This window comes from Colletotrichum acutatum (assembly GCF_030867785.1).
Source record: "Colletotrichum acutatum strain CBS 112980 chromosome Unknown BDZ83scaffold_62, whole genome shotgun sequence".
NCBI classification, from domain to species: Eukaryota; Fungi; Ascomycota; class Sordariomycetes; order Glomerellales; family Glomerellaceae; genus Colletotrichum; species Colletotrichum acutatum.
The window spans coordinates 202,719-229,994 of record NW_026849056.1 but is presented as its reverse complement, the minus strand read 5'-3'; the positions used below and the strand labels follow the sequence as shown (position 1 = coordinate 229,994).

Sequence of the window (27,276 nt, the reverse complement as noted above, 5' to 3'; positions counted from 1 at the left end):
ACCTTGGGAAGTACTTGTTGTATCCGTACATGGACACAATCCACTTTCATCCCACGCCTTCATCTGGGGGAGACAGGAAAGGCGCCACCCACGCGACCGACGGCTGGAAGCCCCATGCATCGACAATCCGGGGTTGGAAGGGCGCCGCGCATTCCACCAAGGCAGGACTTGGTGTGAGCGAGTCGTGCAAGCTAGAGAACTCGAAGTGCCAACGAGTTGACAAGTTCAGGTCGGACAACAGACATGCTGGACAGGGCTAAAAGCACCTGTTCATGGGGCTCACTCCGTCGACAATGGTTGGGAGACTCGAGGATGAGGCTTCAGATCGGCTGCTTGGCCCCCGTCATTGCCGACAGCGAGGCAGGGGTACGCGGACATTGGCATACGGAATCGATTTGTGAAGCCAAGACACCGGCTTATGCTGCCAAGGTGAGTCCACGGTGGAAGGCCAAGCTCCCTGGAAACTCTGCGAGACTGCTGATTCTTCCACCTAAACGAATGTCAAAGCCTGCGATAGGCAAAGGCGGAACCGGCAACGTGGGGCAGAGTTTGCACAACGCGACGTCTTGGAATTGAACACCAGGAATAAAAAGTAATGACGATCCCCAGACCCTCACATGCGAGTCAGACAGCGGCGCGTCCGACCTGTTTCTGCTTGTTCAGAAGACAATTGTGCTGTGAGATGCAGCCGGGTCACTGGTTGACTCCGAGACAGAATGTGACGTGCCTAGACTGTGAGCGCAACGCGTTCTGTTCAACTTAACTATGGACTTCCAAGGCTGCTGGCTGGGCGAATGTTGGCAGTTGGCAAAGTTGTGCTTTTTCAGTCTGGGCAGACTAATACGAGTCAATGCCATCCCTGCGATGCCCCCGTGATTCAGCGCACTGGACGCCTCTGGCATTACCTGAAGTGCTGCTTGTTGCTCCTTCTTGAGAAGTTCATCATCGACGGTCGAACACTTGAAAGGATTTCGCTGCAGGTTTCTATGACCCTCATATAAATACTGAGTATTACTTGATGAGGGGGAAGCATAGCAGGTAGCTTTGATCTGAGAGTTTGCCTCACGTCCGCTGATTAGTTCCTGCGGGCCTTCTCCATCCCCATTATCATACAGGTTCCAGGCTTTCAGCTTCCTCGTTCGATAGCTTCACAGTACACTTTAAAGCTTCCATTATGCTTCTCCGCCCATCATGCTGGAGCCCCCATGGGACATCCGTTATGTAGCAATACTTCCGACAGCCTCCCATCGGGGCAGCCGGGGAACTTGACCGCCTTGCGCGGAGCGTCGGGGCCCCAAATTGCTTGCCCCGTTCTCCGCAGTTTCGGGGTGGAATGTGGAGTGTAACGGTCCGATTGCGAGTGGGCATCGCCCAAGACTCTCGCTGTATTCAACGGACCGACTCGAACGTCTTTGATGGGGAAAGGAGAAATGATAAATGGAGAGCGATGTCTTGGCTTTCTTGGGTTTTACACGTCTACTATCATCTATTTCGAGTTTTCTCCATCCTTTCGCTCAATCGCCGGGACTGATTCTCCAACCGCCCCCCAGAAGCATGTCCAATTCTCCATGCTTTGCACCATCCGATGATTGTCCCAAACTTTTCCATGCTTGCCTTGATGCCTCCTGTCCATCCCGCACTTCAGTCTCACCGGAGAGCCTCCGAAATCCTCCGCACGCCTGAGTTTGGGGAGAAAGGGGGAAAAGAGGGTCGTGGTACCACTGAGTCGGTGAGCTCGAGCGTGGCCTCTTCTAGAACGAATGTCTCGCAGACTGCGACAGCTGACCGGCCATTCTCTCCACTGAATACGGACGTGAGAGTCGGGACGATTCGGAAACCTGACCACTTTGTAGAGCGGAAAACCATAATTGCGTTCCACTTGAGTCCCCTGTGGAAGAATATGCTGATCAAGCGGTAGGCAATTGGGGGTTGTTTTTTTTTCGGCCAGCTAGGGTATGACTACGAATGGAAGGCTGCATATGGCCAACCCAGAAGGGAATCACTCTGGGGTTGCTACCTTCTCGCAACTTGAAGGCTCAGGAAATCCCTATTCTACGGCCCAAAGCATGACACTAGGCGCTCGTTTTCACGCTTCAGTCGACGTGAACCACGTCTCCTTCCCTGAAGCCCGGAGAGTTTTCTTGCGAGTAGCCCTTCTGATTGGTGTAGAGTCGCTTCCCTGTCGCCTCGTCCACGAAGTCGCATTTGTGGTGTGTATGACCGAATGCCCAAACCTTGACATTAGAGCTCTTCCAACAATCTTCGCTTCGCAAGTCTGTTTGGAAACCAGATTTGATGTTACTTTGAGCATGACAAGGCTCAACAGCACGGGCGTCTTCAGTCGGACTGTAGTGCGTGAAGATGACAATCTTGCGGTCAGAGTCGGCGGAAATGGCGTTCACTCTGCTATTCAACCAGGCTAGGTCTTGCTTGTGCAGTTGACAATGTTCTTCGACAGTCCAGCCATCTATTTCGCGGAAGTCATTCAAGCCGTTGCTGACTGGCGTCATCTTTGATGATGGGATATTGGAGAATAGTGTGCATCCCAGTACTGTTATGTGGCTGTCGGGAATTTGGTATTGTCGCTGATACATAAACACAAACTCGCCAACACCGCTTTGAGGATCCTTCTCCCGTTCATTTCGATTTACTCTTTCGAATTTGTCCAACGTCTCCCATGCGTTATCCCAGCTAGAGCCATAAGGCTCGTGGTTGCCAAGAACATAGAAGACAACGCGAAATTGGCTCAGCAAGTTTCTGACAAAGCCAATGTAGCCGGGATCTTTGACACATCCGATATCGCCAATTAACGCCAGGTATGGTGCCAGTGGTGCAATGCGATATTTTGAGTAGTTATTGTGTTCGAGATGTAAGTCGGACAAGATCTGGAAGGAGGCCATTTTGTGGTGTTCGATGTGATGGGATGCTGTGGACTATTCAATGTGTTGTGGGCGATCTAGAGGGTATAATTGACGTCTGGTGATTGCTCGAAAACACCGCCTCTGCCTTCAAGTAGCCACCTTATGATATAGTTAAGTATGAAAATAAGTTTTCAGCACGCGTTTGTTGGCTTGAAGCCATGGAGAAACTACAGAGTTTCTCTACCTCTATGGTTCTTGGTTGTTGCGCGCAAATCATACGTCCAAAAACCCCTCGGTGAAAGTATCCTGGTATCAAGAAACCTAAACTGAAATTTTGAGTGAGTCATAATACTCCATCGCCCGGCAAACAAGACCTGTATTTTCGTCGATTCTTTTACCCTCGGCTATCATGTGCCGCTTTGGAAAGATTGTTGTGCCTCGAATGTAGGATGTCAGTACCTTGTACTGCTGCATACGGATCATGTACATAGTATGAGAGCCAACACATCTCCAGTCTCGGAAAGAGAATATTAAGCAGTTCCCGTTTGTCGACCAAAGTCTTCGTAGATCTGCAATGTTTGTCACGATGTAGCTGGCACGGAAGCCCCAACGAAGCTGGTCATCCAAGACGGCATCAAATGCTGCGCTCGGATTTCCCTGACGAAGGCCGTATAAGTGCTCGTATACACCTAGGTAAATATAGGGTTCCCTTCTAAGTCCAGCTTCCCATTCGCTACTTGGGAACGTCATTCGGAAGAGTTCAGCTTTCGCCAGGCGTCTCCCAACTGTGTCCCTAGCCTTCCGCCGACAACTCCGTTTCCATCTCCGGAATGATGAGCCATCGACTAGTCTGTGCAAATTGTTCCCTGCTCTGCGCATCCAATCAGGAACGTGATATCTATCACCAAAACTGTGTTTATTCAAAATATTCTTCATCAAGCCGTCAACTTGGCCCTCTCCAGCGGCTATGAACATTCGTGTCATCACGTCGTTCTCATCCGCCTCGCGCTGTCGGCGAAACTCGTCAACTAGTTCCTCCCCGAAATAGACTCGGAAGAGAGGTAATACATAATTGACACGTTCGGCCTCGTTGGGCGCTGGGAGGCCATTCATGCCTACAGCTATCGACGTGGGGCAGCGGTGCGCCTGAGTTACACTCCAGGCGGGCGACGTGGGTGGAAACTTGAAACTGTCCAAGATTTGGCTGAGGGCTCGAACATGAATTTGATTGTGCTGAAGAAACCTGGGAATGAGACTCCTGAAAGTTGCTCGAAGGATCGTGGGCTTGACTCTGCATTCGGATGCCGGTGGGTTGCTTCATTATTATCTCCTGGCTAGCAGCGGCGATTGGTAACACATTGCCAGAGACAATAGCTTTGTAAGACACCAGTGATAGAGGTATAGTCTTTGTGTGTGTTTTCTTCTTCTTCATGCGCAGATTGTACTTTGCGTTGGTTCTGTTGAAATTCGAAGGTTATAAGAACGGCCTTTGTTGGTGAACTGGCATATCATGTTGAGGTCACAACGCAGTTGAAAGAGACGTATTGGCTATCGCCTTGTTCTCTTTGAATTGATTTCATTACTTCGTATTGTAATTATCTCGGTCAGCCCGAGTAGTCAAAGAACGTGGATGTCCGATGTCTATATCTCAAGAGCCTGATCGTAAGTCACCTACTTACTATCATCGAACACGACATGGCTTGCGGCAACTCCGATTTCCACGTCTTTTTACGTATTCTTGGAATGGCACATAATTAAGAATCCCCGCGTCTGCTCTCTGTTGCTTGACTAGTTCTATCAAATTCGCATCCATCGATCTCATGATATAATATCCAAGCATTCAACCTGATTCCCTCAATCAGCGACCAAATGCGACCAGTAATATATACTACAATTCTTCTAGTAGGAACTGGCCATAGCGCTCAAGCGGCCACCATCAATGACCATGATCGAGCCATTCGAGTAGCTGCCAGAACGACTGGTGAGGTAGAGGATCGCTCCGGTCATCTCCTCATCGCCTCCAAATCTCCTCGCAGGAATAAACTTCGTATCATCAGGGGATTCAGTCTCTGGCTTCCTGTCTCCGATAAGTCCAGCAGCAATCTCTGAGGGAAACACTAGACATAGTATGTGAGTTTGTGTGGGATTGAGATGCAGAACCACAACGATGGTACTTACATCCAGGGGCGATTCCGTTCACACGAATGCCGTGTCTAGCCAATTGGCTACTGGCCTGCTTAGTGAGTTGCATGATGGCAGTCTTGCTAGCCAAGTACGGGGGTGTCGAGGAAAAATGCCGGCTAAAAGCCGAGATACTGCTTGTGAAGATGACTTGACTCTGGATGGCGATCACGTCGCTGTCTTCCTGGTCCGGCTTGCCGAAACCGCCCTTGAGAGCATTCTTGTTACCGGCATCAAGGAGCTCGAGGAAGGCTGACATGGTGAAAAAGGCAGCTGTGATGTTCACATGCAGAACCTCGGTCATTTCCGTCATGGAAAAGTCATCGAAGAGAATCTTCTTCAGATCGGACACGGAATGCGTCGGGTTAAACCGAACCGAAGGCCCAAGAACACCTGAATTAGCGACGACGAGGTTGACGTAGCCGACTTCCTTAGTGATACGGTCGACAATGGATTGGAGGTCTTCCTTTGAGGTGACGTCGCACTTGTGGGGGATCAGGTTAGGATGTTCTTTGGCTGCAGCCTCAAGCACCTCAAGACGGCGCCCTAGGATGTAGACCTTGGCGGCACCTTGAGAGACCAGGGCCCTCGCCATTGTGAGGCCGATACCTATGTGCAGTTTTAGCAGTGAGCTCATCAACGTCTTAATACCGGAGGATGCATACCTGTCCCGCCGCCTGTGATCACGGCGACGATGCCATCAACTCTGAAAATTGCGTTCGTGTCCATCGTGGATTCTTCTTCTTTTAGCGTAATTCGTTCAAGATTGTAAAAGAGCAGTCGATTTTGATGAATAAGGTCGGGGATTGATCCCCGTGGTGTTGTCGGACTTCTCCATCATATATACTTCAGCCCCCGCGCCAATGTCCGGACAACAGACGTGGCGTCCATAAGGTGTAAGCACCTCCTGCAGCCACATCCGTGCCTTGTGCTAGGTTACAGCTTGAACTTCAAGGACAAAGGATCAACAGGCCGCGTCTAAACTGACATACTTAGTCAATTGTACCCTTTAGTAATGTAATCCACTTTATCTCGTAAAGTCGTTCAAAGTAAGGGCTCCGATTGTTATCTGAATTGGGCAACTTGTAAGCGACGGCTTCAATATCAGCAACAGCTGGCAGGAAGGATTATGGCGATTATTGGTGGTAAGCTGGGTTTACAAATCAAACGCTTTTACAAATCGAATTGGTTTACAAATTCAATCAGTTTACAAATCGAATCTGGCTGGGGCACAGCGGCGCTCCTCCTGCGATAAACCGACACTCGGCGGCGCTCCACCTGAATATTTGATCGTAGTTTTTATCTCATGACGACGGATCGCCTATATTTGCAGTCTAATTGAGATCACCACATCACTTTAGCCTAGGTGATCAGACTGACTGCATGTCTTCCCTTTAAGCTTCGTCATGTCGTCGGCATGCAGCAGCTCTTACAGTACTAACCGCGCTGGAAAGTACTAAGCCTGCAAAGCCTGCAAGGCTATGTCAGGAAATAGACTGTTATGATAGAGACACCATAACGAACGCGAATCAACTTCAGGCTTTTCCAAGGCCGCTCTACATGGTAGAAGTGGGCATTAAGCCTTGGTGGCCGCAGTACTGAGGCTTTATATCTCGCAGGGACAGGCCAAAATGGGTGTTGAGTCAGGATCAAGATGGTTGTTTTTTGAGTGAAAACATATCTCTTGATTCTAGGCCTGTCTGTATGTTTCTAATTCTAAAATTCTGACAGGGTATGTCTATACGACACATCGTGTAGGTCTAGTAGATGCTCCAGTCACCATTCATCTTCAAGTCAGGGGTGTGAAACCCCCGCTTCTCTTTCTCAATCTCCTCTTGCATGGTCCAGTTAAATTCCCATTTGAACCCCTTGGGAAGGTTTGTATGCTCAAAGGGAGTGCCATTCTCGAGATGACTGCGGCCTTCGGCAAACTTTTCAGTGGCGTACTTTGCAGGATCGTGAGTCCATATCCATTTGCCAAGTCCCATCGGGCCGCCCTTTGCTGCAGATTTCATAACCTCTTCAAAGCCTCCCTTGCGGTGCATCTCTCGTCTATTGGCGAATCCGAGACGCTGGAGTGTAGAAGCGCGTCGAATGCTAGAATTGTGATTCAAAGTCAGTGTAGCTCGAGGGATCACAGACCATATGCATATGGAGTTAGACGTACCGCAATAACTCATGAACCTTGGTTCCGACATTGGCGTCCTTCTTTCCGGCAAGCCGCAAGCATTCTGCCAAAGATTGAGCGTCCTCCAGCGCTGTAGACGCGCCGGATATCGAAGATGGAATGAATGCGTGCGCGCTGTCACCAATTTGAAGGATCCGACCCTCGGGCGATGTCCATTTGGGCTGAGGGTCACGCCAGCAGAGCTGCCATTTGACGATGCTGTTCTCGGGGATGTTGCGAATGCCTTCCAAAATCAAGGGGTCCCACCCTTCGGTCACCGGCAATTTACTGACAAATTCATCGCCAGTGATGGTTTCGGCCCATGATTCTGATGCAGTCCCATCGTCCTAAGGTAAACAAGGGGCATCAGTCAATTCATCTGCAAAGAAGACAATTCCGATTGCGAGAGTGGTTCGGGGACGGCGGCATACCGGCATCGTGATTGCGATGACAATAGAGTCATTAGCAGTAATGAAGATGCAATGAAAATCGTCACTATGATATCATAAGTCAGCACACTGGAGAGCTCATCACTTGTCTGCAAGAAACTTACCCGGAGTGAGTGCGGAGATCAGGTCTTGTCGTCTTGATCAGCTTCTCATAGAGGCTCTTATTCTTCACCGGGTCAAGGCGGTAGAAGATGCGGCAAATGACGAATCCCGTGGGAACAGCCCTGATTGCTTCTCCCATAACCACCTTGTGCGACTTGGTGCCGAGACCGTCGGCAGCAACCACAATGTCAGCCGTCAGTCGCTGGCCATCAGCTGTGACAGCAGTGCCTGTTCCTTCGGTAGCATTCTCAATGTAGTCAACTACGTTTACGCCAAACTTTACAGGGATGCCTAGACGCATGCACTGGTCGTAAAACATGATTGACATTCCCGGTCGACTGACCATAGTCCTGATTCTCAGGGGCCAAGCAACATGAGGCTGGACATCGTCTCTGTTGTACTCGAATTCCTGAGGAGGGCATACTTCTTCACCGTCAAGTCTTCGGTACGAGCAGAATGCATCCCATGATTGGCGATGATACTCCTCGAGCATGCTCGGGTAGTCCTTGAAAGTTGCAAGAGCAGAAGGGCCGATGAAGATGACATCGCCTATGTCTAACGGTCAGATTGCTTCGAATACCTCTAGGTCTTCGGTCTTTCTACTAGATATGTCAGGGATAATACTCACCAATGGTTGAGTTCTTGCTGCTCTTCTCCACAACTTCGACATCGTGCCCCTTTTTCCAGCATTCGAGAGCAGTCAATAGACCGGCAGGACCACCACCGACGATGAGGATCTTGAGTCCTGTAGAAGGCCAGCGTAGTACACCGTCTAAGTAAAGGCTTTCGTGCGCTGGTTTGGGAACACCATCGTCTGCAGAATTGCCGTTGGTTCCTTGGGCTATGAGAGTCATAGTTGGCGCTTTTTCGACGGTTGACTTATCAGTATCCAGAATCTAGTTGCACTTATTACTGGAGCGAAAGACTCATGCTGTTGTAACCGAGACTGTTGAGACCGAGATATTTGGCTTATATACTTTTCCAATGCAATTGATTACTTGGTCTCGGTCTTGACGAGAACATCATGACGATCCAGTAAGGGCTTACACGGTCAAGAGACGGAGCAGGTTGAGTGGGGCTCGATATTGACGGCAGCACAATTCCGGCCTGCACGGCCGACGGCTCGGGGCGTTAGTCGCCCCCGATTCTCGGTAAATGCTGTATCTGTATGGAATAGGCCGCCCAGGGTTTCCCGAGGCCGTTGTGGAGCACGTCGGGAGCAGGCCATCAGTAACCAAGTCCTTTCTCGGTGGGATAATCTAATCCAAACGATCAATGACGATTGGGCGAGTTGAATCGTATACGCCATTCTATGGAGTCTCAAATCCGGGGTTGCCAGTCTTGCATCTGTCAACCCGACGGTTTAGCTGAACTCAAATAGCGGGACCTTGAGATGATGGTTCGGGGTAGCCCCGCTGGTCTACAACTTCGGACGGGTTCTGTTGAAAGCTTATCTTCAAACTGACGTGTTCACATAATTATCTTAGCTGACTTTCGCCAACGACTTGTCTCGAAATACGCCCTGTCCCCCAGTTGCTCATGCTGTGCCCTCTCTGTCGCGCTCTTACAGGATGGTCTCGGATCTCTGCGCGTGGGATACATCTACCTTAGGTAAGCACTCAAAGTGTCGGACTAACTGCGTCATGATCAGACGTACCGCATCGTCTGAACTCCAAGTACGTGTGTTTACGCGACTATTCGAAGTCGGATGAACTTATGATTGTCCGATTCCATTATCGTTTGCATCACGATCAAGTCATACTAAAAGACAACCTCGGAGACTAGAAAACATCATTGTAAAGCTGGATTACACCACGAAGCAAACATAGAGCCGCAGCCGAAAACAATCATGACATTCCAGCGTGCGCAACAAGATCGCTGTCAACCACAACCTAACATGCCTCAGAGTCTAGTGCTTTGACGACTTAGTCACACTGCGATCGAGATCACAAGGGCTGCATTTTGTCTCACATACTCGATTCAGTACCCATGACGATTTTCTTCTGTGAATATTTCCTTCATGCAAAGAGCATGCACACCTTGATCCACATACGTGCTTTCGGTCAAGGGGGAGTGATCGAGTAGGGGCATGCTGTGACCTCTTGACGCCATCATTATCTGTGGGAGTCTGAAATGTAGAACACTTCTTTTTCTACGCCTTAGTCGCCCGAACCACACTTTTGGTGGAGTATGGGGACCGCCTGAGCATTGGATCTTTCCCACGGCACTCTAGAACTTAGATCTTGATGAAGTTACTCCGTCGTCTACGCCAGGCAACATACCTTAGCCTAACGAGCCCACCGTCCAGGGCAAGCCTGTGAGGCTATTCCTCGACAACGGAAGCTAGGAGTCTTCTTTCCATCACCGAGTACCTAGAAATCACCCGTCAACGTAGTACTAATGCTGTCTCAGACCTGCTGGGAGCTCAAACTCCGATGCGAAATCTCCCAAGCCACCACATGCGGTGCACACCCTCTCATCAATCCACGGTTCACGTCTGGAATGGATCCTATTTCCATAAGCGAGACATGATTGATATCACTCTTTGTCGATGGTCTGCAACTGGGGCGGTAATTCCCTCGTGTCTCGACGTCTATGTATGCTTTTACGGCCCTCGCAAACTTTGTCCGTACATAACTTCAGTCAACATCTTCTTCAGCATGAATTCACCAACGGGAGACCTCTTTTTGTAGGCAAGGAACATCAGGAGGATGTGTGGGGTTTTGGACAAATAGCTGCGGTCATTGCATGGCTGCCCTTGGCCATCGAAATGACGAAGGAGATGTACAATAGCTGCAATACGAGCAAGCGAGGAGTAATAAGTCGGGATGACGGAAAACTCCGAAGGGACCCAGAGCGTGGTGCAACATAAGCCGCAATTTCATCGTATAGGGTCTTGTGTCATTGCCCAGACTGTTTGCTTTTCTTCGCTCTACCTAGATGGGTCAGTTTGAATCATTTCACATGCCCATTGCTGTGTACCATAACTCGTGACAATGATCCAGTATAGAGCTTGGAAGAGTACCTTCACCTCCAGGATGTGTCTGGCCAGTGACAGCTAGCCTTTATGTTCACGTGGTCGCTTCATCAGTCGATGGATCCCGGTCATGATGACTTGCTGGAAGAGGTGACTTGAGGCCTACGGAGCCAACCGCCAGCCATATTCTCCAAAGTGCTTACAGCCTAGCCTCCTACACCACATCAATCCAACAGGGCATAAGGTTCTCGAGAACTTGGACGCAACTCAGCTATCACATGAAGCTTAGAAGGCAAGGTGGGCCACAGAAGTAGGAAATGGTGGAGAATACCCTACAAGACGTGTCCAACGAGATGGGGTCACAACCAACCGCACCGCGCGTTTCCTTGACGACCAACTGCATGTTGTAACCGTACGAACTCCATTCTACCTAACCGATTCGTTCTGACGCACGGGTACCTTTCCTTTTGTGGAATTTCATAAACCCGTAAATATCATCTTCGCCGCTGGCCTGCATAATTGTCTCCAGACGAAGAGAGGGGTAACAGCATAAAAGAGAGGTCCAGTCCGAGTGTACACAAGCTGACACGAGAGTACCTTGTCGTTATTTTTCTTCTTCCAAAGATCGCAGAGAAAATTGCGAGGAACCGTTCAACTCACTATTTAATCTTCATTGCTGCCAATAACCGTTCAAAAATGTGCGGTGGTACTACCTCAGCCTCGCCTGCGGCAGCTGAGGCCCCTACTGCAGCCAACACAACGACTGTCAATGTTCCTGTCCAGCTTGTTCCTGAAGTACACACAGTGAACCACGGTGTAAGACCAGGCGAGTTTCTGACATGGTATAGGTAGCAAACGACAGCGCGTCAGAGCTTGGTGAGGTGAGATCACTCTCCCTGGGTATCTCATGGCATTTGTATGTTTCGAGCTCACATATGATATCAGAGCATCGCTTCATCGAGCACAAGCCTCTCCAGCTCAATTCTCGATTTTCGACTAGAGAACGGTAGAACGTATCACAGATACAAAGACGGCAGTGAGTCCCGGATTTTTTCCACTTAGCAGGCGAATGTCGGAAGACTGACAAATATCGAAGAATATCACATTCCGAATGACGAATCTGAGGCAGACAGATTGGGTATTTCCCCAACAAATTTGCAAAACTTCAAGATAGTAGTTGACAGAGTCACCAGACTTACAGCACAACATATTTCTTCTGACCCAAGACAACAAGTTGGGGCTTGCTCCGCCAAATGATCCCAAATCAAAGGTCGAGAGGGTCCTCGATGTAGGCACAGGCACTGGAATATGGGCAGTAGATTTCGGAGATGAGCATCCTGGGGCCGAGGTATATGACCTATCATGTCAGTTTGTGGCGCCTTTTTGACTCAAACAGGTTCTTGGAATGGACCTTTCCCCATCGATGCCTGAATTGTGAGTGCTGATACTGCTTACCGTTGGCCCTATTTCCCTGGGAAGAGAAAAGCTTACTTCTATTAGCGTCCCCCCAAATGTCAAGTTCGAGGTAGACGACCTTGAGGAACCCTGGACATATTCGCAGCCATTCGACTATATCCATAGTCGTGCGATGAACTCATCCGTCAGCGACTGGAAGGCTTATATGAAGAAATGTTTTGAGTAAGTTGTTGAGACAATCTAATACAAAATAAATCACTGTGCGCACTTGAGGCGTTTTCATGCTTACATGTACAATGGCAGTAATCTGACACCTGGTGGGTACTTCGAGATGCAGGAGTTTGATCTTTATCTCAAGTCAGACGACGGTACTCTGAAGCCAGATCATGCCGTTTCCAAGTGCATCGACTTGATGTATGATGCGTCTGTTAAATTCGGACGTCCGTATCAGGATGTGGCACCTCTTGCAGAGGTCATGAAGGAGGTCGGATTCGTCGATGTAACGATGCATGTAGACAAGTGGCCCACAAACCCATGGGCTAGGCAACGCAAGTACAAGGAGCTCGGTATATGGAACAACGAAAACATGACATCCGGCGTTGAAGGGTTTACTATGGCGGCTTTCACTAGGGCCCATGAGTGGAAGAAGGAGGAAGTCCAGGTCTTCCTGATTGACGTAAGGAAAGACTTGAAGGACAGGTCTATTCATGCGTACTGGCCAGTGTAGGTCAAATTTTGTATATCTGGGTACTGTAGGCTGACTCGTGATTCCAGGTACTTCATTTACGGTAGAAAGCCAGCAGAGAAAATTGAAGGGGAGCAGCAATAGTAAGGTCGCAGATTATCTGCTGAATGGGAGCCGGGGAGCGACTGGGGGTGAGAGGGCTATCATACTTACCTTACTGGGAGCATGTTGCTAAGCTATCACAGTGCTCAAGAATAAAAAAAGTTGTTGTGAGACCGCATTTTCTTCGCTCGTCAATTCATTTTCTCAGTGCCCGCACTTCAGCGGTCCCACTGGTCACCGAACGATGCTGAACTACTACCTGGCCATAATGCTCTCTTCTTCCAGGTGTTCGTCCAAGGACGAGCCGTGGCGGGATGAAAGCTTGTGCTACATTTTGGTACCAAGGTGCTCCCTTTCTTGAGAGATATGGGTTCTTGGGAAGTTTACAAGCCACCTTAGTTTGGCAGCAACGGTAATCGTGAAGCTTAATTGTCTCCTTCCGGAGAAAGATCAGGAATTGTGGAATAAATACCTTTCACGCTCCCACCCAAAGACCAGCTTTAACCTGGCCGTATGCATTCTCCTAGAGGATGCACCAACGATTCTGTTCTTATCTACCTTACTTGAAAAAGCAACACTACGCTTTCTCGCCATACACTCAAAAATAGTGTCTTCAGGCCTGAGCTCAGCTTAAATACACGTCAGGACAAAATCATCAATATTGCATCAAACGTCAACATGTACATCCCGGAGGGACGTGTTGACTACTTCTCCGCCATCCGCGACCTCGGCATCTCCGACTCCAAACTGAAGGCTATGGAAGACATACCCTTCCCTCAAGCACTCTTCTTGATATTTCTCAGCTTCATCTTCTTCGGAAGCATAGCGCTCGGAACCAATACGCTTGTGGCCTACCTTGATGACCGGTACAATCCACCACAATACTACTACGGGGACAACCTACGAACGGTGCCCCTTCTGCGCAGCTTTAGGGATCAGTCAGAGCCGCTCCCTCGATATGAGCGCGAGGACCCTACTGCGAGACCGCTTCTTGCTTTCGAAGGGAACACTCCGCCTCCCGCGTATGGTACTGTCTTCCATATTCCTGCGCCATATGAGGACGACGAGGGCGACGAGGACTATGCAGCAGGATCGTCATCGGTTGCACCAGACAGCAGCTATACCGTTTACATGGTCTAACGCATACCACATCTCCTTGCTACTACACGAGTCGACCAAGCGATGCAGCCAGAGCGTATTCGCTAGCAACACACGCCGTCCAGCTGCCAACCATCTGTGATTGGTTCGGATGATGGAGATCGCTTTCCTACTTCGAGCCGAGATGTACTGGGGAGCTCCTAGGTCAAGGACAACAAAATGGGATACGGGGATAGGCATAGGAAGAAAGGCATGGTGGGATGATATCATGGGAAACGGCAGAAAGGTCACAACGACCAGAAGAAATCCAGCCTCGAGGTCTTGAGGATGTCTTATTTCGGCGTTCGGGCGTATTGGCGTTCTAGTATCGAGAGTTCTTGCCCTCTAGCATTCGTTTGATTTGGAAAGGGGCACTGGGGTCGTTGGCAAGCAAGCATGCCGAAATGAGACTTCAGCTCCAGATGGTTCGCTTGGCGACGGCAATATACGAGGTAGCCTGCAATCACTTCATACAGCCTAATCATCCATTGACGCACATCTTATCATCCATTTATTTTATTGCGCGAATATTACCGTGCCATGTCAACAAAGTACACTCTCAACATGAGTGCCTTGCCTTCGTGTTAGCTCCAGTCGTTCTCGACCGCAACAGGGATTATCTGGCCACAACTACGTCAAACCAACGAAGCCATCGCTTGTAAATATGCATGAATGACCATTGCCCAAAATCAAAAGAGTACTGATACAAAATATCCAGCAATGGCAAAACTGAAGGGCTCAATCGGGATTCGAACCCGAGACCTCGCCCAATTTCGCGCTGTGCGCAAGGATTGGTAAACCCGAAGGGCGAATCATACCACTAGACCATTGAGCCAGGGGATCCCTGCGGGATCCAATGAGTGGTTCCGACGGTGGCGACTTGGCCCCAGATTATGAAATATATAGTCTTGAAGTCCCGCGGTGTGACAAGTTGATCATAGATGTTCAAAGATACGAGCGCAAAGCAGTGTAAACCCTGAACATTTAAACATCATGTGTGGTGAATCATAATTCAACTGCCAATGGAACACAATGCTACAACAAAAAAGTACCTTTACACATCCGCGCTGGGATCCATGTCTCTTGGGGTATCTTCACTGCAACCCAGCCAACCTCCTGAAGCCAACATTCTCGACGACCCTCAGCCCGCCGTTCAGCGTAATAATCCCCTTCCCGCCAGCAGCAAGTCTGTCATCCACCTTGCCCATCGCCATCTCACTCATGAATTTGCCCAGAATCTCTGTCGGGCTGACAAAAGACGGCATAGTTGTTCGAACCACGGGGCCGAGGAACATGTTCATGGCGTTGTACAGCGCGCCGGCGTTCGGCGCATAGGTTTCGACGGCCTTGTGGCCGGCCTTGTCTACGAAAGCAGGGCGGACAGATTCGGTGCGCAGACGCGGGTTTGCGGCGCGCATCTCGGAGAGGAGGGTCTCAGTCTCGCCCTTGACACGGGCAAAGATGGCGCTGAAGCGGCCCGGCGTCTGCGTTGCGCCCTCGCCTGAAACGTAGATGAAGCGGAAGGGTTCGTTGTTCGGCGGTAGGTTGGCGAAAGCCTTTGCTGCTTCCAACGTGTAGTCCTTTGTGATTTTGACATAATCCCTGTGGCAGTGTAAGCACTTCTCATATTTGCTGGGGTGGTTGGAGGGGTTGTGCTTACTCTTTGCTGACCTTGTTCTGGCTGATGCCCAGTGCCCACACAGCGCCATTTGCGCCCTTGAGCTTGTCGAGTACGTCTGCGTCGTACTTTTCAAAGTCCTTGTGGATGATAACATTGATTCGAGGGTCTTTTGCGGCTTCGGCCATGGGGATAGGGCTTCGGCTGAGGACTGAGATCTTTGTGATGTCCTTCATCTTGATCATGGCATCGAGAACGCCTGAGCCTACAAGGCCAGTGGCTCCGGTGAGGATGAGATGCATCTTGTAAGTGGTGTCGGTTGAGTCGTGTTTTTAGAAATGACAACAACGTGGGCGTGAGAACGCTAGCTTGTGCTTAATTGCCCTGGATATCAAAAGTAAACAAGATGAGAGAGTGATCGTCTGCATCTCAGTCAGGTCAGCAGCGATCCGGCCGTCTTTTCAATCTTAGCCGTCTAAGACGGAGCGGGCGGTGCGGCCGCGTCGTGCGGACATTGAATCCACCCTGGTGCCAGAGCAGACGAATTAAAGAGTCATCTGCCGGCGGGAGGCGTCCCGGAGTTAGCGCTATCGCCATCTCACGGCGCCTGAAATGCGTGCGCGGCTGCTTCTGGAATCTGTACCAAGGCAGTAAGACCTCAAAAGGACCAAGTCCGAGGCTTATGGGCCTGTGGAGGGACTTCTGTCTGCCTGACGGGACATTGTTGCACCGCACAGTTATTAACTCCATCCAGTCATGCTCACAAAGTCCTTGACCGGTGTGAGGCATTCATCTGAACCTGATGCTGGCCGGTTACGTCTCAAAACTTACGTCTAAGTTTGCCTTGGTACCTAGCTGTGAGAGGAGGGCCATCAGCAAGCAGCCACTGCGCCGTTAAAGCCCCAGGTCGCTACATGCTGTCGCAATCGCACTGGACTGCAGCTAAAGTAGGTAAGGTACTACAGAGCATTAGAGTAGAATGCAGCAGGAGTCCGCTGTTATTCCCGCCAAACGCCGAAATTACAGAATCTCCGCAGCGGAAAGCATCTCCCGTAGCCATGCTGAGATGGTTGGTTATTCGTCTTTTGTAGTGGACTTCGGTGTTCATCCGTCTGGTTGGGCTTTTTTTTTCTTACTCTTAAATTCTTCACGTTGAATTATTCAAGGTCGAACACTAATCATCAGACTTAGTAAGTGTTCGTGGTCTATCATCTTCCCGCCTACTAGTACATGATGGAACCCTCTATTAATTTCTCTTTCGTGTATTTGCTTCTCCTATAGCCCTTCCATTCTGCCCTGTTGCGCCCTCGGAGCGCGCTCTTGCCATCTCCTTTCTTGCTGATTCTGTCCTGCCTCAGCTTCGTCGGTAATAAGCACCCAAACACTAACTACCTTACATACTTTACAACGCAGACAAGATTACCTAGAGATTGGCTATCGGGCCGCAGTGAGTCGACAAACGAATTCCTTCCTCAACAAGGAATCAAACATCTGTTTCTCGCGCTGCTCAAGCTTTTTGTCAGCAAGTCGTCAACAAATTGACATACAGCCAGGCAGTAGGGCACGTACCTTGAGTTTCGTCCAGATATTCCCCCATCCCTCCTCGAAGATCTCTTATGCCACCTAACCACAAGTGGCGACGCTGCATAATGTCTTGAGCGCGAGAATACTGTAAGTTTTTGCTTTCAAGCCCCTTTTCGTAAAGGCGGTGGGACGTTATATCCCCCTCATTCCTCCACACACTTCTTCATAGCCTTCATACAGGCTTTGAAGCCTGTCTCCACCTCTGGCATCGGCACCTCTTGCTGGCCCCTAGCCCACCCCCCTTGGGAGTCATACCTGACCATTACATGCTCATAATAATAATTATCTCTCTCTCTAGCTCCTCCCTACCCACCTGCGGCAACTTGCCGTAGATATACTGTAGCTCGACCTCGGTGTCTAGCTTGCGCAAACGCTCTGCCAATGCAGACTCCAGGGGGGGCTCTGTCCTCCGTTTCCCTTGAAAAGTGTCCCGAAGCACCACCTCACCGCTATATCGCCTTACACCCGCGCAGGTAGAAGATGAAATCAGTGAAGTACAGATACAATTGCTTGACAAAATCAACTCCACGATATAGCTCTGGAGCCAGCAGTTGATGACACTATTTACAAGTATATAAGAAGTCAAACATCAAGCTAGCCTGGTTGTAGAACCTGTACAAGCTCTGCATCAGAGCTGGTAATTGTAAATTGCTCTCGAGCAGAATATGCTAGGAAAATTCTGAGATCTCTCCCATTCCTATTTCTCTCAGCAACCCGGAGTCATCGATCTCACTCCCGCCATTGACGATTTTGACTGAGAAGTCAGAAGCGGAACGGTCTGGTGGGCTGAAGGTCGTTGCGAACTTGTGGCCTTCGCCTCTTCTGGCTGGCAAGGCCTTTGGTGTAGCTACGAGTCTTGGCTGGTGTTGGTTGGAGTGGCCTGCTTTGGTGCTGGTCGTTGTCGGCGTACTCATTGCACAGGTATATCGAAATGGATAACGCATTGTGCAGGCTTCCGATGAATCCTGGGCCGGATTGAAAACTCCAAATCTTCTATAGTCCTGCCTTATCACGGTCCGCCTCCGTCAGACGCAAAGCGGACCAGAGGTCATAGAAGCGTGGACTTGCATATCGCCGATACCGCGGACCACAGATCTAGCCTCGAAGTAGATAGATCCCTTGGTATTCTTTTTGTCGAGGTTGCTGAGGACCCGGAGGTACCCAAATAGCCATGAATAACACCTGAGTAACTGAAAAACTCAAAGAGCTTCATGTCGAAATCGCCCGCTTTCCAGGTGACTTCGGAACGGTCTACTTCCTTGCTAACGTTCTTGCGGTTCGGGTAGTGAAATTGACCATTGACGCTCGTCCCAAACTGTGGACTTGTGAAAGCCAATTGAGATACATTCCATCGGCCGGGTAATATCCCTGTTCTCGACGTGAGCTTACTTCTCAATGCCACAGAAATTAGTTCTACTCGAGACACGATGGATATGATGACGCATGCGTCGTATCAGGAGGACGTAATCAAGGTAGTGTAATACTCACAAACTTCGGACTACTGATGGAAAGGTTGACTCGGCCAAAGACGTGCGTCTTACAAGGCGTGATCAAACCAGGGTCGGAGAGCCCGACGTGATCACAAGAGGGAGAAGAGATTTAGTTCCCATCTTGGGCCCGTGGACCTCTTCGAGAAGGGGTGAAGATTTGACGAAACCTTCAGCTTCTTTCGAGTGACGATTAAAGTATAATGTGCAGGGGACCCGAGCCTTTCAGAGCACCAGATGCGTCGAGATCCAAAGCAGCACTGGAAAGCAATGCCGTCTATCTGCCTAGATTTTCGTCAATTCAACTGTCTAAGGTGTGCGCAGACGAATCTATCAAGGTAATTACTGTGCCTTGCGTCGACTGAGGTGAGTTGTTACTGGTAAGTATCACAAGCTCCCAGCCTCGGCAAGGCCACCTAAAGTAAGGCACGCTAATGCGTAGGCCATAGCCGACATTTGTCAGTGTGAGGAAGTGATGACACGTGGCTAATGAGGATAATCTCGCATGAGTGAATTGAGTGAAAGGGGAAAGACCAGCGAACGTCAGTGACGGGGCGCCATGGGTCCATGACGACGTGATACTGTCGTGGATTCATGTTGTGGCAAGCATACTTCAAATTCCCTGGAGTGAATACCGCAGTAGAAAGCTTGATCAAGATGCGGAAAAGAGAGCTGAGACGGGGAGCAAGGAGCCATTCATATAGCCAAGGCTTCTCTCAGAAATGCGACTAATGGACTAGGTTGTATGGGACATCCTGGTACCCATTTGGCCGTAAATAAATGTGTACAAACAAACATTTACATCTAGAACTAACAACTGCCGAGCTTCCATCTTATTTGCGGCCATATTTTTCAACGAAGAGGAGAGATTCCTAGCAAATAATTTTCGTATCTGGCTTGCAGTCTAATCAAGCACGCGGTCTAGGACTGAGGTGAGAGAATTGATTTTCGCCACTCGGTTCGTCGCATGAAGACGCAATGTTACAGAATAGTAGACTGACTTTTGAGAGAACACCACTACAGATGTTTGTGTTCTGGATTCACAGGCAGTGTTTCCAATGGACGGAGGGGTGCATTATAAGAACATCTCAGGCATAGCGTTGAAGTTCATGATGGAACTGAATCCGAACCCATTATTGTCCTGGAATCAAGTTAGAAGGTGGATCAAACCAGTTTGGGGCTTTTAGACAAGATGATTTACCAAAGATGTGCCCCAATCCCAATCCCCGAGCATGTCAACGCCGGCATCAAAGTCCATATCCAAATCGTGGACATCGGGCATGCTGACTCCTTCCTCAGTCACATCGCCTCCAGCCAACTCCTTGAGTAAATCATGACACTCCTTAACCCGCTCCTTGCACGCCTCCTCGAAGAATTCCTCAATCTTTTCGTCACTGACGCCCTGCTCCAAGCCACGAATATGAGCAATGAGAAGTACACTCAGCGCGTGGCCCTTAATGTTCGTCTCTCCGGATCGAATTCGATTCCGCGACCAGTTGTACACAGCGTCGAGAATACCGCGCAGCTGATCTTCAGAGCCGCTATAGAATATGGAGTGCCCATTCCTCACTTCCTCCTCCTTGATGTTGATGAGCTCCAACCCTAGTGTCATGACGCCCTGGAAGGGAACAGATCGGTAAAACCCGGCACCATTAATCGTCAACCGATGGAAATCCACCTCGGACGGGGTCGCAGGCTTCATCGTGGCGCCAGTGCCAGACTTGTCAGGGGCCAGAAAGGCGACCTCACACAGCCGCAAGGCCGTGTCGACGACCATCTTACGAGAGAAGTAGTAAACAGGATTCCGCAGCGCCAGCGGAGCGATCGGGTGGTGCAGGGCGAAGAAGAGCCGGTACGTTAGGGATTGAACGTACCGCAGCTGGAAAGAGGTGACGGCCGAGTACGCCTTGAGCTGCTGCATCATCTTTTGGAGCACTCCGCTTAGTTCATTGCTATGCCGAAGAGTCTCTTCGTACACTGTGTCTGAGCGGAATTCATTAACGCGCTTTGCTACAGCAAGACGAGCTGCGAATGTTCCGAACAATGCTAGGGGAACCGTCATTTGTGTGTGTGTACCCGGATCCCTGGGCACGGGGAAGGCGGACTCGCCATCTTCGACGAGTTGCTCGTCATCCAGGTTTGCCGGTAATTCAGTGTCGAAGTCGTCTAATGAGATGAGAGGCGGCCCTCCAGAGTCGACGCTCGTCTGCAGAGTCATCTCTAAGATGGTGACCCATAGCCTCCGACGAATTTCAGCGCGGTATGGAGACATTTTGATGATTGATTTGGGGTCGCGATGCAGTCCCATGTACATGGCCGTTCTGAGGAGAGCACCAGCGCCGATCCAGGTGAGATCACAGCCGATATTGGCCGTGTGACGAAGATGGTGCATCAAGCATCGGATCTGCAGCCCGGGAATAGTCATCTTGGATTTTTCGCAGGGGGCAATGAGCCAGAACATGGCTTCCCAGAACCACTGGATGGCCAGGTTTCTGAGAGTAAAGCGTTCGTCGTGCATTGTGGCGCCGATGCCCATGCACAGCTGCATGGTGATGATGAAGGAGTCGCTTGCCTCAGAGGGGTTCAGCCAGTATTTTTCGTGATCTGCTTTGAAGGTTGGGACGTGGATGATGCGGTGGATGCACTCAAAAGTACGCAAATAATTTTCGAGGAGAACATCTGCTAACTCTCGTGAGGGCATGCTCTTGCCAGTTGAGAGTGTGCTGAATGAGGGGGTCCGGCGGGCTTTGATGATGCGGCCTAGCTTTTTGCATCTTTCTAAATCAACGTAGAGTTGAGATGATCGACGGTTCTCAAACTTCCTTGCAAAGTTGACGAGACGGTATAACTGTAGTAAGTGTAAGTGTCTCCTACTACGCTGATAGTCTGTGAAAAGGAGTGTGTCTAGTGACACAACTGGATGATAGTAGAACAATAAAGGACAGATGAGCCATTAGAGACAGTTGACCCATAGGGAACAACGAACAATGACTGGTATCATAAGACTTGAAATGGAAAGATGAGTACTGACCATGTCAGCCGCATTCATCCAATGACTTTGCCCAAAGTAACGAGTCTTGCTAACGCAGCCACGGCTATACCTCAACCCCTCTCGAAGGCCAGGCGCAGGTTGAGATATATCCTCTTGCCTAGCACCGTACTTCACAGTGAGATCCGACAACTGCTGCTCAAGTTGCTTCACCCGATCAACCAGAGAGTTCACCGTCGACGAGGAACCGGGGCAGCTTCCAGGAGTCGACGCCGTCTCCGCTCTCACACTTACGGAGGCCGGAGGCCGCATAGGGTTTACGGGCCGCCAGATCCCAAAGTCTGAGAGGCCGCCATGTTCACCGGGGTCAGTAGGGTCGAAGAGAGGGTTTCCGTCGAGTGTCCTTGGGTCATGTGTGGCAGGAGATGCTTCTGACAGGGGCCGAGAAGTAGGGATGATCGGTTCTGGAAACCCGAGACCCGACTCACTAGCCTTAGTCGAACCGTGAACGGGGTCTTTGAAGTTCTCTAGCCGTTTTCGAGTGGGTAGAGTGGTATCTGTACTAACGGCGGAAGAGGAAGTCACCGGGTGTCTCGCCCGCAGCGACGAGGGCGTGGGAAGAATAGAGTCCGGCAGGCGGAGAGCCGTGTGAAGAGAGCCCTCGGTGCCTTCATCCCCGTGTTTGGGACTGTTCCTAGTCGCCGGCTTTGTCTGCGAGGTGTATGTGCAGAGGGCGTGTTTGGATCGGATGCAGGTGCTGCAGGGGAGGTTCCTATCGCAGCGGACTTTCCGACGGCGGCATTGTTCGCATGCCAGGGCAGGCCTACGCCGCTTCTTCGGCGCCGAGGACTGATCTGAGCTTCTCAAAGAATCCATTTTGGGGAGTACCACAAGTTTCTGGTGGGAAAATTGGGAAATGGGGGGAGGATGCGATCGTGGGACGTGGGCTGGGCGAGCTTGGTGGGATGCTCGGCTTTTTGAACTGAGTCCGAATCTCACCCCAGCAGATCAGGCCCAGTTTATTCAAAGCTGTTGCCTGGGCCGGGAACAAACGGATTAAGAATGCGACTGGAAGATTTTCTAAAAGATCTTATCAGATGATCAGATAACTGTGAGTTGTGAAGGGGGAGGAGGACGATGAGTTTGATGGCGAAGGGAGTAAGACGGAGCTTATCCCCGCCATGTCGTCGGAATATTTGCGGTTATGGTCTGTTCAGCCCGCCATACACCGAGGTTTCTAGCAGTTTAATTGGTCGAAACCTCGATTCATGAAATCACCGAGCTGCGTTCGAATTTGCCGAATCGCATCCTTTCGGACTTGAATACCCCTGACGCGTAGTACCGGGAAACATTGAGATCCAGAGGCCTCTGTTGGTAACGGTCGGATTCATGACCCATGTAGGCAATCCTTCTGGTGAATGGTATCTAGTTCTCTACAACGGCAGCAAGGCCATCCATTTCTCACTGTCTCGCATTTTGCATCGCCCTTGTTCATGTGCCTTGCTGACATCTTCCATGTGTTACCGCCCTCATTTTGTTGCTTACCTCCCTCAAATGCAACTTGCCACACGCAATAATCGTGGACTTGACGCTTCAAGTATCTTTCTACTGGTTCCTGTGAGATCACAATGCAAGTGCTGGTGTTGCATTTTCGGCAAGCCTTCATGCTCCAAAATGCCGTAAGTATTCGAAATTCCGCGTGCCGATGAGCCGCTCTCAGCTACCTCGCTTTCAGTCCGGCTCGTTGTTGAAGAGGCCAAGAACGTCCAGCGTGAGCTCTATATCAGCCTTTTGAAGACTCCTGCTAGGACAGACTTCTGAAAGGATGATGGAAGAAAGTTTGAACACATGCATATAGAGTTTCTTTCTCTCTGGGTCCTATTTAAGAACATACTCTTTGTTAGGAGTCAATGAGAACCGTTTTGGTGGTAATGACAGGTACTATAAGTATGTACATGAAGCATCTCAGGCTAATTAATGATATTTTATTCATTTCACAGCCGACTCCCTACTTATTCTAGGGGATGAGGACTAGGCCCTTCGCTAGTGAATGATGAAGTTTGGGAAATGAGGTTCAGGGTCTGTGTATGCCTCATTCAAGCATCTCCAACAAATAGAATCGTCCCCAAGGACAGCCAAACAATGATTGTGGCCCTGTTGAGTCAGGATTGACGCGGCGGCGAGTCTTGCCGCCCAGTTCTTGTTTGCTCTCATGATGGCCGGTGACGCTGGGGGGTCTAGAAGCTCTTCCCAAGAGTCTAGCGTAACAATGTCGACTTCGGGTAAGTCACCGCGATCACAGATACACTCGAAATCGTCGACAGTAGTCAGACCCGCCCTTTCAATCTGCAGGACATCGATGTCGGCAACCCATTGACCATCCTGTTGAACAGCGATGACTGACTCTATCAGGACGACCTCGTTGTCGATCTGTCCAGTTTGCCCACGGCCATCCACTGACCCAAGAGGCAATTTCCAATCCGTGAATGATAGATGAAGCGAAGTCCCTTGGAAGCTATCTCGGCTTTTCCCATCGTAAATCTGGTGTTGAATCATGCTCGTGTTGTACTTACGAGCACGGATCATGGGATCTCGTGGCGCAATCATTAGAACCATGCCTGGCTTGCCTACGTTTCCTACGAGGTGTCGGAAGTTCATTCCCAAGTTACCAAGTGATGATGATCTCGGGTCGCTAAGAAGAATCCCGGCGACGAAAATGGAGTCTTCGCAGCTCATGGCGATGACGTCCCTCGTTTCATCGGTGCTGATATTGAAGATCCCAGACTCGAACATCGCGATGCAAGCTAGTGAATTCTCACGAGACATATTTCGACAATATTCTTCAGTGGATGTTGATAACACGTTGTTGGCACTTCCTACATGTTCGCTCCTGAGAGACTCTGGAAGCCAGCGGGCCTTGTGAAGCTTTTGTTCCACAATTCTCAACGAGATGGTAGCTGTTGGCATGTTGTCGTAAAGAGCCGAGGCTATCTCCAGTGCACGTAGAGACACAAGCCATTCTAGAGGGGCACTTCGAAGCGAGTTTTGCGAGCTTTCCGACGCGGTTGAAGTATTCGATGGAGGCTGGAGTTCCGCAACGGTCTGGGCACCGTGTTTGGTTTGTCCCTTTGTTTCATGCGATTTGTTAGGTGAGCGATATTAGACCGACATCAGGGGGTTTGCTTACCTTGACATTGCTGGACAGAAGCTTGCGCATGACGGTATCAGGATCTGGACTATTGTCAAGACACAGTAGGCTTGTCTGTAGGTACATGTCTGCGATATCTAGTCCACGAGTAGTACGTTGCCCTCTAGCAACAAGAATATCGAACTCGAGACCAAGAATGTCACTGAAACTGAAAGAAATCATGTCCAACACCATGCCGGGCTCATTGAAGAGTGGTGGTGGGTTTTCCCAAGTCCAGTCCTTTGGAGTCTTTAAGCTTGTGCTGTGCTGATGCTGATTTTGATTGTGGTATTGCGGAACGTCCGAAGTATTCAAGACAACTTTGCATGCATCTCCAGCAAGAGATATTTCTCTTGCTCGCCGAGATGTGCGGTCGCTTTTTTCCAAACCACTAGCTCTCTTGTCTGGTCTGAAGGAAATCCACCTAGCGTTCCGTTTGACTGGAGTTCCGGCCCTCTCAATGTGGGAGCGATAGGAAACACCAGTGACTGACGCATCCTGAGGTGTTAGTGTTGCCCATTCCGTATAGATCCCATCCAGAGTCCGATCCGTGTAACTCAAGACGGTCTGGTCTGGTCGCAGTTTTGCGCGAGCTGCCAACTTCCTGAGACACTGAAAACCGACTTCGATTGTCTTGTGTTTGTCTTTGCCTCTAAACATCCCGGGATCCGCAAGCCCAAAGTACGGATTTCGCACGGCTCCTTGGCTTCCCAGGAAATGCAGCGCACGCCGGTGCCCGAATTTGACTAGCGCCGTTGTCATCTTTTGCTCTGAGTCTGAACTTGTTGAAAACGACAAGACTGCATCGCACATTCTACGTAGCCAGGAGATTTCAACAGAGTTGCGTTGCGCGGTCTCTTGTATGACTTTCCCTAGTTTCTCGAACCAGGCAATGGAGTCGTCGACGTTTGATAGGCTGACTTGCCACTGGCGTAGCGTAGTCCCCATAGCCACGAGCCATACTTGTTTGCTGGTAATACGCTGATCAAGAGACTCTTCGCTTCTGACGCTGACCGGATTTCCATAGTATCGAAGATGTGACAGAGCTAGGGACCACGTCTTGAAGTTCCCTTTCTGGTCCATACGGTACTCTAGGCCTAAGCTAAGCACTGCCGAGTCGTGGAAGAGCTTGTCTCCGAACACAACGTTAGTCGTTTCCTTCTGGAAGACCAGAAGATTCGGATACAGATGCCACGATGATATGGCAAATAAGACGAGCTTGTCATCTGCTTGTTGTGGCTTGTTGTTTAGGAGTCTCTCCATGGTCTCCAATGTACGGATCCAGGCCCTTGTAACTTTCTCATACATCGTTCCAGTATCAATGAATGGGGTGTTCACATTGTTCATGATGAGGGTAAACTGATTATGCTTCAGGTCCATGGAGCGGTCAGCCCTCCGGAGCCAGGCTCTTGCGCTTGCGTCCCATTTGGCGAGGTCATCTCGGGTAATGTCCTGGTAATTGGCGGCCTCAGTATAAGGGTTGACCGGTCTACGGGCGTCAATGAGAGCTTGAACTTGAGCCTTGCGGTCATGAATCAATTCAACCCAGATGGACGTTGCTGTCTTGGCGTCCCAAACGCGGGCCAGGATGCATGCTAGCAGGTACGCCCCAATAGACGCGGGTGTAGAGGTCGCGGCAGCCCAAATGCATGTTCCATCAGCACCAATGAAGTCTTTGAAGGGGCCATCCTGGGTTGTGCCTTGGGGGTTGATGTTCGGACTGTCGAGTATATCTGACGCACGGATGCCAATAGCCTTTAGTAGCTCAGGAGTATCGGGCAAAATGTCATTAAAGAGGAAGCCAAGACGACAGGCGGTTTTATGCAGGATGCCGTCTTCTGCCTCTTTTCTCCTCCATGCTGTTAGAGCCGAGCCCACTCGCTGGAATTCGACTGCAGGATTGCCGCGGAAGAGCGAGATATCCAGATTGACGTTGACGAGAGCAGGCGAGATTTCATTTCTGACTGAAACCAGAGAGGTTTGGAAGTTGCCAATGTTTGCCATGTTTCAAGTCATCAAATCGAGATTGTCAAATTATTAGTCTCTTTCGGTAGGGAATGAGAAAAGAGAATTCAAGTGACAAAGGTAACGTCTGACATGGCGTGTTGAGGAGAACCCAGAGACGCTTGAATGAGTGAGAAGTGTCCGGGGAGGGGGTTTCTATTTACTACCATAGTGTAGTTGTGTTCAGCCACAGCAACACATCAGGCGACAGGCGGATAGTGCGCCTGACTTTAGGCTTTAACTTGAAAGAGAGACCGCTCATTCATCACTATGCGTTGGTTTCGCACATGAATCTGCCTTGTCCAGAACTTGCATACGCCACCATGTCAT

General features: G+C 50.0%; 8 protein-coding genes and 1 non-coding gene across 9 annotated transcripts; 2 read left to right on the top strand and 7 right to left on the bottom strand.

Moving 5' to 3' along the window:
• Nucleotides 1-2,093: 2,093 nt before the first annotated feature.
• BDZ83DRAFT_652907 (putative calcineurin-like phosphoesterase) lies at nt 2,094-2,900 on the bottom strand (the record flags this gene model as incomplete). Its single annotated transcript, XM_060510567.1, has 1 exon — nt 2,094-2,900. One exon carries the CDS (start codon nt 2,898-2,900, stop codon nt 2,094-2,096), a length of 807 nt encoding a protein of 268 aa, XP_060363749.1.
• A 1,544-nt stretch (nt 2,901-4,444) lies between these two features.
• BDZ83DRAFT_625823 (short-chain dehydrogenase) lies at nt 4,445-5,916 on the bottom strand. The gene is made up of 3 exons (XM_060508515.1): nt 5,708-5,916; nt 5,040-5,651; nt 4,445-4,978 (listed from the first exon to the last, which is right to left on the bottom strand). The coding sequence occupies exons 1-3, from the start codon at nt 5,769-5,771 to the stop codon at nt 4,761-4,763; spliced, it is 894 nt and encodes a 297-aa protein (XP_060363748.1). The 5' UTR covers nt 5,772-5,916; the 3' UTR covers nt 4,445-4,760.
• Nucleotides 5,917-6,802: 886 nt separating this feature from the next.
• On the bottom strand, nt 6,803-8,760 carry BDZ83DRAFT_741938 (uncharacterized protein; the record flags this gene model as incomplete). The annotated part of the gene is made up of 5 exons (XM_060513097.1): nt 8,389-8,760; nt 7,763-8,309; nt 7,641-7,704; nt 7,210-7,556; nt 6,803-7,139 (listed from the first exon to the last, which is right to left on the bottom strand). Exons 1-5 carry the CDS (start codon nt 8,612-8,614, stop codon nt 6,803-6,805), a joined length of 1,521 nt encoding a protein of 506 aa, XP_060363747.1. The 5' UTR covers nt 8,615-8,760.
• A 2,067-nt stretch (nt 8,761-10,827) lies between these two features.
• BDZ83DRAFT_781093 (S-adenosyl-L-methionine-dependent methyltransferase) lies at nt 10,828-13,362 on the top strand (the record flags this gene model as incomplete). The annotated part of the gene is made up of 9 exons (XM_060515541.1): nt 10,828-10,887; nt 11,027-11,149; nt 11,683-11,773; nt 11,834-11,875; nt 11,931-12,085; nt 12,134-12,171; nt 12,238-12,375; nt 12,457-12,876; nt 12,928-13,362. The coding sequence occupies 9 exons, from the start codon at nt 10,828-10,830 to the stop codon at nt 12,980-12,982; spliced, it is 1,122 nt and encodes a 373-aa protein (XP_060363746.1). The 3' UTR covers nt 12,983-13,362.
• Nucleotides 13,363-13,618: 256 nt separating this feature from the next.
• BDZ83DRAFT_652903 (uncharacterized protein) lies at nt 13,619-14,080 on the top strand (the record flags this gene model as incomplete). The annotated part of the gene is made up of 1 exon (XM_060510566.1): nt 13,619-14,080. One exon carries the CDS (start codon nt 13,619-13,621, stop codon nt 14,078-14,080), a length of 462 nt encoding a protein of 153 aa, XP_060363745.1.
• Nucleotides 14,081-14,811: 731 nt separating this feature from the next.
• Nucleotides 14,812-14,912, bottom strand: BDZ83DRAFT_t176. Its single transcript has one exon. It is a non-coding gene; the product is annotated as a tRNA-Pro (tRNA).
• A 119-nt stretch (nt 14,913-15,031) lies between these two features.
• BDZ83DRAFT_673755 (nucleoside-diphosphate-sugar epimerase) lies at nt 15,032-16,182 on the bottom strand. Its single transcript, XM_060511138.1, has 2 exons — nt 15,738-16,182; nt 15,032-15,679 (listed from the first exon to the last, which is right to left on the bottom strand). The coding sequence occupies exons 1-2, from the start codon at nt 15,995-15,997 to the stop codon at nt 15,172-15,174; spliced, it is 768 nt and encodes a 255-aa protein (XP_060363744.1). The 5' UTR covers nt 15,998-16,182; the 3' UTR covers nt 15,032-15,171.
• Nucleotides 16,183-19,443: 3,261 nt separating this feature from the next.
• Nucleotides 19,444-22,901, bottom strand: BDZ83DRAFT_625793 (fungal-specific transcription factor domain-containing protein). The gene is made up of 3 exons (XM_060508514.1): nt 21,798-22,901; nt 19,968-21,614; nt 19,444-19,907 (listed from the first exon to the last, which is right to left on the bottom strand). The coding sequence occupies exons 1-3, from the start codon at nt 22,629-22,631 to the stop codon at nt 19,842-19,844; spliced, it is 2,547 nt and encodes an 848-aa protein (XP_060363743.1). The 5' UTR covers nt 22,632-22,901; the 3' UTR covers nt 19,444-19,841.
• Nucleotides 22,902-23,556: 655 nt separating this feature from the next.
• BDZ83DRAFT_625789 (uncharacterized protein) lies at nt 23,557-27,097 on the bottom strand. Its single transcript, XM_060508513.1, has 2 exons — nt 24,943-27,097; nt 23,557-24,890 (listed from the first exon to the last, which is right to left on the bottom strand). The coding sequence occupies exons 1-2, from the start codon at nt 26,944-26,946 to the stop codon at nt 23,799-23,801; spliced, it is 3,096 nt and encodes a 1,031-aa protein (XP_060363742.1). The 5' UTR covers nt 26,947-27,097; the 3' UTR covers nt 23,557-23,798.
• Between the last annotated feature and the right edge of the window lie 179 nt (nt 27,098-27,276).

Bases quoted from the DNA above. Each gene is read 5' to 3' on its own strand.
- BDZ83DRAFT_625823 (XM_060508515.1), bottom strand. From the start codon at position 5,771: ATGGACACGAACGCAATTTTCAGAGTTGATGGCATCGTCGCCGTGATC. The intron at 5,652-5,707 runs GTATGCATCCTC...AACTGCACATAG, and splicing joins GATCACAGGCGGCGGGACAG to GTATCGGCCTCACAATGGCG. The intron at 4,979-5,039 runs GTAAGTACCATC...TACTATGTCTAG, and splicing joins GAACGGAATCGCCCCTGGAT to TGTTTCCCTCAGAGATTGCT.
- BDZ83DRAFT_673755 (XM_060511138.1), bottom strand. From the start codon at position 15,997: ATGCATCTCATCCTCACCGGAGCCACTGGCCTTGTAGGCTCAGGCGTT. The intron at 15,680-15,737 runs GTAAGCACAACC...ACACTGCCACAG, and splicing joins CAGAACAAGGTCAGCAAAGA to GGATTATGTCAAAATCACAA.
- BDZ83DRAFT_625793 (XM_060508514.1), bottom strand. From the start codon at position 22,631: ATGGATTCTTTGAGAAGCTCAGATCAGTCCTCGGCGCCGAAGAAGCGG. The intron at 21,615-21,797 runs GTCAGTACTCAT...CACTTACTACAG, and splicing joins GGATGAATGCGGCTGACATG to TTATACCGTCTCGTCAACTT. The intron at 19,908-19,967 runs GTAAATCATCTT...ACTTGATTCCAG, and splicing joins GGGATTGGGGCACATCTTTG to GACAATAATGGGTTCGGATT.
- BDZ83DRAFT_625789 (XM_060508513.1), bottom strand. From the start codon at position 26,946: ATGGCAAACATTGGCAACTTCCAAACCTCTCTGGTTTCAGTCAGAAAT. The intron at 24,891-24,942 runs GTAAGCAAACCC...AACAAATCGCAT, and splicing joins TTCTGTCCAGCAATGTCAAG to GAAACAAAGGGACAAACCAA.